The sequence below is a fragment of the Castanea sativa genome, chromosome 11, assembly GCF_040712315.1.
Source record: "Castanea sativa cultivar Marrone di Chiusa Pesio chromosome 11, ASM4071231v1".
Lineage (NCBI taxonomy): Eukaryota > Viridiplantae > Streptophyta > Magnoliopsida > Fagales > Fagaceae > Castanea > Castanea sativa.
Window position 1 is genome coordinate 70,809,477 of NC_134023.1, and position 9,975 is coordinate 70,819,451.

The 9,975-nt window shown below is 33.4% G+C and overlaps 1 protein-coding gene across 1 annotated transcript; it reads left to right on the forward strand.

The window, feature by feature from the left end:
• Positions 1-7,630: 7,630 nt before the first annotated feature.
• Positions 7,631-8,068, forward strand: LOC142617077 (VQ motif-containing protein 17-like). The gene has a single exon (XM_075789768.1). It carries the CDS (start codon positions 7,631-7,633, stop codon positions 8,066-8,068), a length of 438 nt encoding a protein of 145 aa, XP_075645883.1.
• Positions 8,069-9,975: the final 1,907 nt, after the last annotated feature.

Sequence of the window (9,975 nt, forward strand, 5' to 3'; positions counted from 1 at the left end):
AAATCTTCTATACTACTTTTTGTATTCTATGTTTTATTAATCGCAATTTGCGATATATTTTTTGAACTTTCTTTATAGAATAGCCAAAGCTTAAGGATTTGTATTCATCTATCCATGCTATATAAGGAGCTCTTGGCCTAGAGCGTTAGTTACAAGCCCCAAAATTGCATTTTACCATTTAAAAACACTAAAAACAAGCATTACCCCAAGTTGTAATTGTAAAAAAATCCCATTGTGCTAGGTAGAATTATTCCAAGTATTTCAGCTAGCAAGATTGTATTCTTAAATAATATTATTTTATTGTGTTTCCAATTTTTTATTAATAGAAAGAAGAGAGATAGTTTTGTGTTGTATATTTTATTGTGTAGATATATATTATTTTATTGTGTTGTATAGAGAAATAAAAATTGGGATGTTGGGTGTGTTGTAAAATGATATGGTATAATAAATAATGTAGCTTTTGAGATGGTAAAATGAAATTTTTGGAAGAAACCGGATAGAAAGGCTTGTTTTTTAAAAAATAAATAAATGGTAAACAGTGTTAATTTTGATGGGCTTAATTTCTTTCATTTTTCTACAAAGAAACTTTGATCCACGAGAGGTACCGGTTTGGTCAGTTGGGTCCATCAATCTTTTAAAATCTTAAGTGGCACTCGATAAGGAATCATATAAAAGTATAAACAATAACTCTTTTGAAAAAAGAGAGGAAGTTATAGACAAACAAAGACTTGTGAAAATCGTGGGTAAAAAGAAACAATAATTGATTATGGGCTGGCCGAATTATACCTACCCATTTGGAGGCTTATAAAGAAACTTGTCATTTTTAATGAATAGACAGAAATCTTTTTTCCATCCATGATTTTCTTTTCTAAATTATTTATGATCTTTGATGGACTTCCTTTATTTACCTACTTTCCCGTCTTCATATATGTACACAACCTTAAAATATTTCCTTCCCTAATTTTGCTTTTTATTTATATATTTTTAATTTCTATTATCTTCATTTCTTGTTTCCAATGGTATTTTAGGTGCACCCTTTAGCTTACTTTATTTAGAACTCTTTGATTGTCAAAATACTCTTATCTCATTTTGAATATTTCATTTTATGTTCCACAAATCATAATTTGTGAAGAAAAAAAAAAACTTCAAACAAATAATATACCACAATTGCTAATGTATAAAGTGAAACATTAAAAGTGAGACAAATGATTTCTATTTTATATACAATTTTTCTCTCTCCAATTTCTGTTATTTAATAGAACTATTCCTCTTGTGATTTTCTTTTTTCTTTTTTTCACTTACCATAAGTCTTCCTATAATGGAAATTTGAACAATCCCACTAAACCATGGTTTTTCCTATAATTTTCTACCTTAGTGTGATGGCAAGCTCCTTCCACCAAAATTGATAGGTAGCAAGTTTAAGTCAAGAGATTAGCCTCTTCAAATAATTTGGGGTAAGATTGTGCTTACCACGATCTCTCTTAGACTTTCTAAAAGTGATAGTTTTGAATATTGAGTATTTGTTTGGTTAACTTATTTTTTGCCAACTTATTTTACTATTCAGCTTATTTTTGCTACTATTCATAGATTTTACTGCACTTGTTGGTACTATTCATAGATCTCACTGTACTATTTCAACTAACATTTACCTTTATATACATTACTTTCAGTAAAAAGTTTTCAATTTCAACAAAATAAGCTGATCCCAAATAGACCCTAAGTATAACCTTTTTATATTAATTCATAAGTGAGTTCACAAATTGCACAAGAGAGGGCAAGCCGAGAGCCTGAAATTTGCAACCTTTTAATTCTGATTCTAATCGGGTTGAGAAGGCAACTTAACCATCTATATTTGTAGTTATTGTAATTATTTAGTTATGCAAGATTTTTTTTTCCCTAGAGGGACAAATAGAAGCTTTTGACATTATAGAATAATATTGTAAATTTGTAACATCACTAGGTGGAATGATTTTATTAATCCAAGCATTGTTCAACTCTTAAAACGGTAATTAAATGAATATAATCTTGAGAAATTCGCATATACCTTCTGGTATCAATATTTTAAAAATCCAATGTCAATGTCTACGAACTGCTGATATTGTTAACTAATCATTTTTAGTATTTTACTGTTTAATTATTTTGTTTCAATGAGAAAGAAAGCCGCAAAGTGACAAATTAGTATGTCAATTTTCTAACAAATCATGAAATCAAGATTAGATTACCATCCAATTAGAAAAAAAAATAGTAATAATGAAAGAGATTTGGTTGGTAACAAAATCTTTCAACCGAAAATGTTCAGTTAGCCGCATCAAAGATTCAAAGTGACTGTAAAAGAAACGGAAAGTCCAAAACAGCGATGGGGCTACCTCCTCCCTCATAAAAAAATCATCATTTGTCGGAATACTTTTAATAAACAATCATCTTTTATCAAATTTTAATTTTACTATTACATATGATTGTGACATTTGCAATGAAGTCATTCCTCTATCTTAAAGGGGGTTCAATTTTTAGATTACCCATCATTAAATAAAAATCATTGTTTAGACTTTAGAATCTCTCTCTTTCTTTTTAAAACCCAAAAAATAAAGGGTAACTTGTAAGCTAGTGTTGAAGTCCAAAATATCACACCAAAGCCCAAAAAGTTGAAATCCAAGAACCGTTTGGGCTTTCAAGAAAAGGGTAAGGCCCAAATTCATTAAAAGTCAATGGGAAGGGGCCTAAACCCATGACTGGGTAAGCTTTGGGCCTTATAGAACAAAGAAAAAGAGAAGCTCAACTCAGCTCAGCCTAGCCCTTAAGAGAGAAAATCGCTGGGGAACTCAAAGAGAAAGTTGAACCAAGATACTTGGGGATTCCTAAAAGCCTAGGGTCCTCGGAATATGCAACAGGGCCAAGTTGGGAATGAGACAGCTCAAGGAGGCATGCCAGGAACACAAAGAACGAGAACAGATATGTCCCATCAGCCACCCAATGATGCAGAAAAGGGGCAGAAGACTTGGGAACCAACACTTCATGAAAAAATGTCTGGTACCTCGAGGAACCCAGGGAAATAGACCAAGAAGGAAGGTAGTTGTAGATCTTTCAGCTTGATAGAAAAGAATCTGCCCATTTAGAGAAAATGACAAAAGGAAAAGTAGAAAAAAAGTAGTATCTAGAAGTCTTAGGAAAAGAAGAATTAGAAAGCAGCCCTCAGGACCTCCTAAAAGAGGAAGGTCAGCTGGGACCTTTTAGAGAAGGAACCTCAAAAGAGGAAAATAATGAAAAAATGAGGAAGTGACTAACCACTAATATTGCTGACACAACATTGGTTCTGGTACCCAGAACAGCAAATGAAGGAAATCACTAGTACACCAAAAACCCTAAGAGGGCACTATAAAAAGAGGGGGGGGCCAACAATGAAATTCATTCAGTAATGGTGAATCAGAGAGAAAAGACCATTTAGAAAACTTCTTCAGAATTCAAAAAGAGAAAAGAGAGGAAAAATATCGTCCGAGATCCTGAGACAGACACTAGAGAATACACTTGGATTCAAAGGGATTCAAACTTCACAAGTCTTAGAAGCCTTAAAGAGCTATTTAAGTCTGTGATTTTTGAACTTATTTGGACCTTGTGATATATCCTAGTGTAATAAGAGCATAATGTATTGAAAAACTTAAGAAAATAATTAAGTATTTCTTATTATCCTAAGGATTCCTAATGTTTTATTTCATTTTCCCTTTACTTATATCACTCTTTACTGTTTCTTATGGCGCAATATGTATGTATTTTCTATGTGTTTGTATGTATGTATTGTAAGGACCACGTTTTGTGCACAACTTAGTTAGAAATCAGCTCAACTTAGCTGCGGTGAACCAAGCCCAGTCCCTTAAACTTAAGCACAAAAGCCTAGAATCCTTGTTTCTACTTAGGCTTGTGTGCTGTCAAAGAAAAGAACTCACAGTTAGTTTTCATTTTTCTTGTTATTGTAATATTCTTCATTTTATTAATATAAATGGGGTTTTGTATAAGTAATGATATAGCTAAATTTTAGGCATCTAATATCAACTAAAATTGTTTCTTTATGTAAGGTAAACCCCCTTCCTATTCAAGCATCTTTAAAATAGCATATGATCTCTTTACACTTATTTACATTGGTCCAAAAAAAATGAAATATGAAAAAGAAGAAGTTAAGTTCAAACCCCCTTTCTTTAATGTTTAATAATTTAATCTTCTTGAAATACAAAGAAGTATAATAAGGAAAGTTTGTAAAAGCTCGGATTTGTGTAAAAACATAAGAGTTTGTTCAGACCCTCAATAAAAAATTACGTTTAGATTGCTTTTACTCTAATTTAAACTAAGTACGGAATAAAAGTAAATAAATGCAAACAAACGATAAAACTACCATAAGTCATATTCATCCAATATCAACAATAAAAGATAAGTTTAAAGATTAGGGAAGAAAGATGCAAACACAAGATAAGACCGAGATGTGCTATCGAAGAGGAAACCGAAGAACTCGGCGAAAAATCTCTCCGCTGCCCTCCAACCGGTAAATCGATCCATTAGAGAATACGTTGGAGTACACGAATAACAAAAGACCCTCCAAGCCTAGTTTACCCAATGTACTTGAGCCCTTCAAGCTCCTACTACCAACTGGCTTCTCGGAACCTTGTCTTCTCTAGCTTTCCCAGATCCCGCAATTTAGCCCCATTGCATCCGCCAATGAATAACTCCTTCCAATACTTTTCAGCAACACCAAAATTTCACTTAACACTCAGATTGAGTGTGGTAAGTGTTTGGACTATCAACCTCTCATGGATTTAGAGATGGAGAGGTAAAAGTAGAAGAAAACTACAAGGAAATGTGTAGATGATTGTGGGTATAACAATCTCTAACTCTCAAATGTATTTTCTCTCTGAAAAGTACTTCTTACAATATGTGGATAATGAGGGTATATATAGTGTGGGTAAAGACTTGGTAAAACAAAACATGACAAATTAGCCAAATAGAATGTTTCGCGAGTATTTCGTGGGAAGGCCTTACTTGTGAGACACTCATGAAAACTCCAGGCTGACATGATTTTTCGCATTCCAGTCATGTGTTCTACACGTGGCCCTTTTGCGGGATAGCTTCTCGCGAGGCACTCGTGAATTCCACTTCTTCATCGCTTTAAGCTTGAGTCTTCATACTCTTTCACACTCATCCTTTACAATTAAAAACTCACATAAATACAGGGAAATGATTGAAGAAATTACAATCAAATTTGGCACAAAATTAAAGCCAACATAATTATTTATTCACTCTCACCAAGGGAGTATCAAAATTATAATTAGAACTTGATGTATCCTTTTTATTGTTAACTAAAACAAAAAAGGATTCACAAAACCTCACGTGAACCTCATAAAAGTAATGTTATTTTAGGAGGCCCCATTATGTTCCTTTTGATATCCGGCTGTAATTTTGGAAGTCGTCTATAGAACAACCTTTCATGTTGTTAAAAAGTTAGAGGAGAGTGAAAATGGAACTGCACAAATCTCGTGCTCTACTGATTTGCGTGTCCAGTGAAAATGGTTGCAAGAGATCCGTGGCCCGTGCACATATTGATTTAGCCCCACGAGTAGATCCAATTAGTACATTTGTTTTGTGCAGAGGCTGGTAGAGCAGCAGTAGAGTACATATATGGTACAATGGTTCATTAAGCTGGCCACGTAAAAGAGACAGTAGATGCACCAGTAGGTGATAAGTAGAGTACATGATACATAGTTAAGAGCATTCACATTTTAAAATTCTATCACATCTTATTTTGTCATCTCAAAAAATTATTTTATCAATTATATCATACCATTTTACAATGCACTCAACATCCCAAAACTCTTTTTTTTCCCCATTTTATTTAAATATTCTATTTTATTCCTTTTTTTACTATTTTCCTTTTACTCTCTTTCTCCCTCAACCTCTAGCACTGGTCACAACAGATAAAACCAAAACAGTTCAACATACAGTCACCCCCCATAGCCACCACGCCCCCACCAACACACAGTCACCCCCACATATCCCAACACCATCCACCGAACCATCAAACCAAAACCAAAACCACATAAAAAAAAAAAAATCAAAAATCAAAGCATCAGTTCAAACTAAGCCAAAAACCCACCATCGGAGCCACCATCAAACCAATTCAAAAAAAAAATTCACACCTCCATGCCGGAGCCACACACACAACATTGATCCAAACCCAGAAACCCACCAGTCTCTATGCCTCCATGCCTCCACACATACCCAGATCAACCCACAACCCAGACCAAGCAAACCCACACAAACCTAGACCAACCCACACTATAAACTTAGATTAACCCACCATCAAGACCTCCCCACGTCGCCGCCATCGATCATCGACCCAGACCCACACTACCACCATCGAGACCACGCCACACACCGATCTCGCCACGCCGTGACCAACCGTTACCACGCCAAATCCAACCCAACTCCGGTGGCATGCTTTGAGAGAGAGAGAGAGAGAGAGAGAGAGAGAGAGAGAGAGAGAGAGAGAGAGAGAGAGAGAGAAATAATATTATAATAACGGTACTGTAGCGGTATTGTAAAAAAATTTACAAGTTTAGATTTTTGGAAGGCCAGATGGAGTGGGTTTTTTGTGCTTTAATGGTAAAATAAACTAACATATGGCATATGGCATGCCGGGTGTGAATGCTCTAACAATTTTAGTTTGTTCTGTCAATAAAAGTCTTTGTTTAGCAAAAAAATCAATGGCTAACAATGTCTCCTTTAAAGCTTTTCTTCTAATCCGTTCCTCCTTCTCAGTTCTAATTCTAACCTTACATGCACTAATATGATCATAGCAGAAATTAAAGTATAGTAAGCTGAAGACATCTAGATTTTAATAATCAAAAAAGCTCTCACAAAACTAATAATGGTGTAGTTAACACCATTATGAAGTCTCACATCGTTTGGTCTGAATAGTAAGCTGAAGACATCCAGATTTTAATAATCAAAAAAGCTCTCACAAAACTAATAATGGTGTAGTTAACACCATTATGAAGTTCTCACATCGTTTGGTCTGAATTAATTTATACGAAACTTATTTTCTATGTAAAAGCATTTCCTAACATTTACATGATAGCCAAGATTAGTTTTAGTTAACATGTGGCTGTATATTATCCACGTTAATGTAACGCAGGAGTTAGGTAAAATGAACTTGGACGAGTACTCTTATATATGCTATAGATGTGGAGTATAATGATTTAGACTCCAAATTAATGGAAAAATATCTATGTATGCGTGTATGTAACTGTAAGCAAGGCCCAATAGCATTCTATTACTTCATTGACTCTTGAGATAGTAGAATATATATATATATATATATATATATATATATATATATATATATATATATATTATATATATATCCAACCCTGGTTTCCATAAGACAGCTTAATATTGCCTTCAATACTCAATTGTATTATCAAAAAAAAAAATCTCACTAGTATTTTTTAAAACAAGTTCTTAAATTTAACATTCTCCTATATATAATAGCCTCTATATCCACTAGTCATTCTTCAAACATACACAATCAATAGTAGCAAACCAACCCTTTCCTACCCACTCTTTCTCTGTCAATCAATTTTGCAAGAAGATGATGAAGCCACATTTATGTAAACCAAGTTCAGCTGCTTCTACTCAGCTTTCCATGCACAAACACTCACGGGAGATATCAAAGCTCAAGCCAAAGATTCGTATAATTCACATATATGCACCAGAAGTCATAAAGACAGAACCTGCAAATTTTCGAGAGCTTGTTCAGAGACTCACGGGAAAACCTGCAGAGATGATGAAGAGTAATAGGAACAGTACTACATGTTCAACAACAAGAAGCCCACCAAGCAAAAATTTAATGAGTTTCTACAGGGAGCCAAGCTGCAGCACCATAGAAATGCATGATGCTTTTGCCAATTTGCAAAATGGGGTGAGAATAAAGGAGGAAGATGAAGAAGAATTTTGGAGAAATGAAAACTTAAATGGCTTCTTTGATGGTTTCTCTGACTTGGATGGTTTCATTGAAGAGTTGAGTTAAGTTACTTGATTGTTAGTTGAAATGCATTATCTCCATAGAAGATTTTAAGGAAACTTCCTCTTTTGTTTAGTTTCAATTTTTCTTCTATTATGTAATTAGAATATATATATAGTGAAAGTATGTTTCTATGCTTTCTGTACATTTCCTCCTCCTTTGTGTTCAGTGATGCCATTATACTGAGTGTGTGTCTAGCAAAAATTATTTTTGCAACTTATTTTACTATTCAGCTTATTCTTGCTACTATTTATAGGCCCCATTGCACTTTTTAGTACTATTTATGGGTTTTATTGTATTATTTCTGCTAAATTTTACTTTTATCTACAGTAATTTCAGCAAAAAGTTTTCAGTTTCAGCAAAATAAGCGAATTTCAAACAGACCCTGATTCTACATTTTTCACTCCACTCATCATAAAAAGAAGTAAACTGCGCCATATATAAGTATATATCCCTTCTCGTCAGCATGACTGAGTTGATTCACAATATGATATATAATCACAAAGGATCATAGATTTTATGAGAAGGGTCTCTAATTGAATTGCTTAAGATTTACTATTTCACCCATATAGGGTTCAAGTGAAAGTTAGATCTTTAGTCAACTGTAACAGATCAGCTCCAATGTTAGCCCATTGGTACACCTTCTATGGTTACCTAGTCAAATCAAAAATTAAAAACTATATATAATAATGCATTTTTAATTAGCACCAAGCTAGAAAATGATTTTATGTTACTATATATATTGATCAGCAAAAGAAGTATAGGAAATGTCTCATTGTATTTAATTAGTCGAATTCTTTTTCTTTTTTCTTTAGTTGTTTTTTTTTTTAATCCATTTTTTGGAAACTCAATGCAATAATATGTTTGAAAATTGTATGTATATCTGTCTATATATATCCACACATGTCAAGAACCTTGTAACTGAATTGACACTTCTCCATATACAAAGTGCTTGGAAGTTTATGAAAGAAAGTGTTTGAGTTCCGAGATTAGCAACATGTTGTAATTCTCCCTAAAAAAAAAATATACATATATATATATATACACACACACACGAACACGATGGATGAGTCCCGGTAGAGAGGAGCTATACCCTCTTCACTTTCGCTAGCTCCTTGTAAAAGCAGCGCACAAATTAGTTTAGATCAAGGGAGTCAATTTCGTACTGGAGGTGATACCAGTTTGACTAGTGAAACGATACATTTCGATACCGGTCAATACCGGTGTACTGTTTCGGATTTACCATTATTTTTTATATTTATAAATAAATATATGTGTATGTGTGTGTATTATAATAAATATAAAACTTTACCATAAAACATTTTCTCAAGTCAAAACATATTATTCATGGTTTAAAACTTTAGCATAAATTAAAAGAAAAAAAATACAACATAAAAAATAGAAAGCTTAATTGTTCATTGCATACTAAGAAAACAAATAATATTAATAAGTTAATATAAAGGTATCATTTTGCCCTAACAAAAATTCAAAAATTACAAAACTAAAAATTTTAAAAAAAAAAAAAATTCCCTGTACTGACTGGTACGCCCGGTACCGGCTGGTATTTAAATTAGTATGAAACGTTGACATTTCAATACCGATATACATACCGGTATGATATATATCGGCCGGTACCGGTACGGTATTAACTACTTTGGTTTAGATCTAAAACCAACATTTTGACTTTTGAGTAAATAAACATAAAGTTGCACATTAAGAGACTCAGCGTGTTTCGATACCGATATACATACTGGTACGGCCGGTACCGGTACGGTATTGACTACTTTGGTTTAGATCTAAAACCAACCTTTTGACTTTTGAGTAAATAAACATAAAGTTGAACATTAAGATACTCAGCGACATGCCTAGCTTACCTCCTATAAGGTTAGGATATTCTTTGTATGCATATAATA

Excerpts from the sequence above, each read along its gene's own strand:
- LOC142617077 (XM_075789768.1), top strand. The coding sequence starts at position 7,631 with ATGATGAAGCCACATTTATGTAAACCAAGTTCAGCTGCTTCTACTCAG.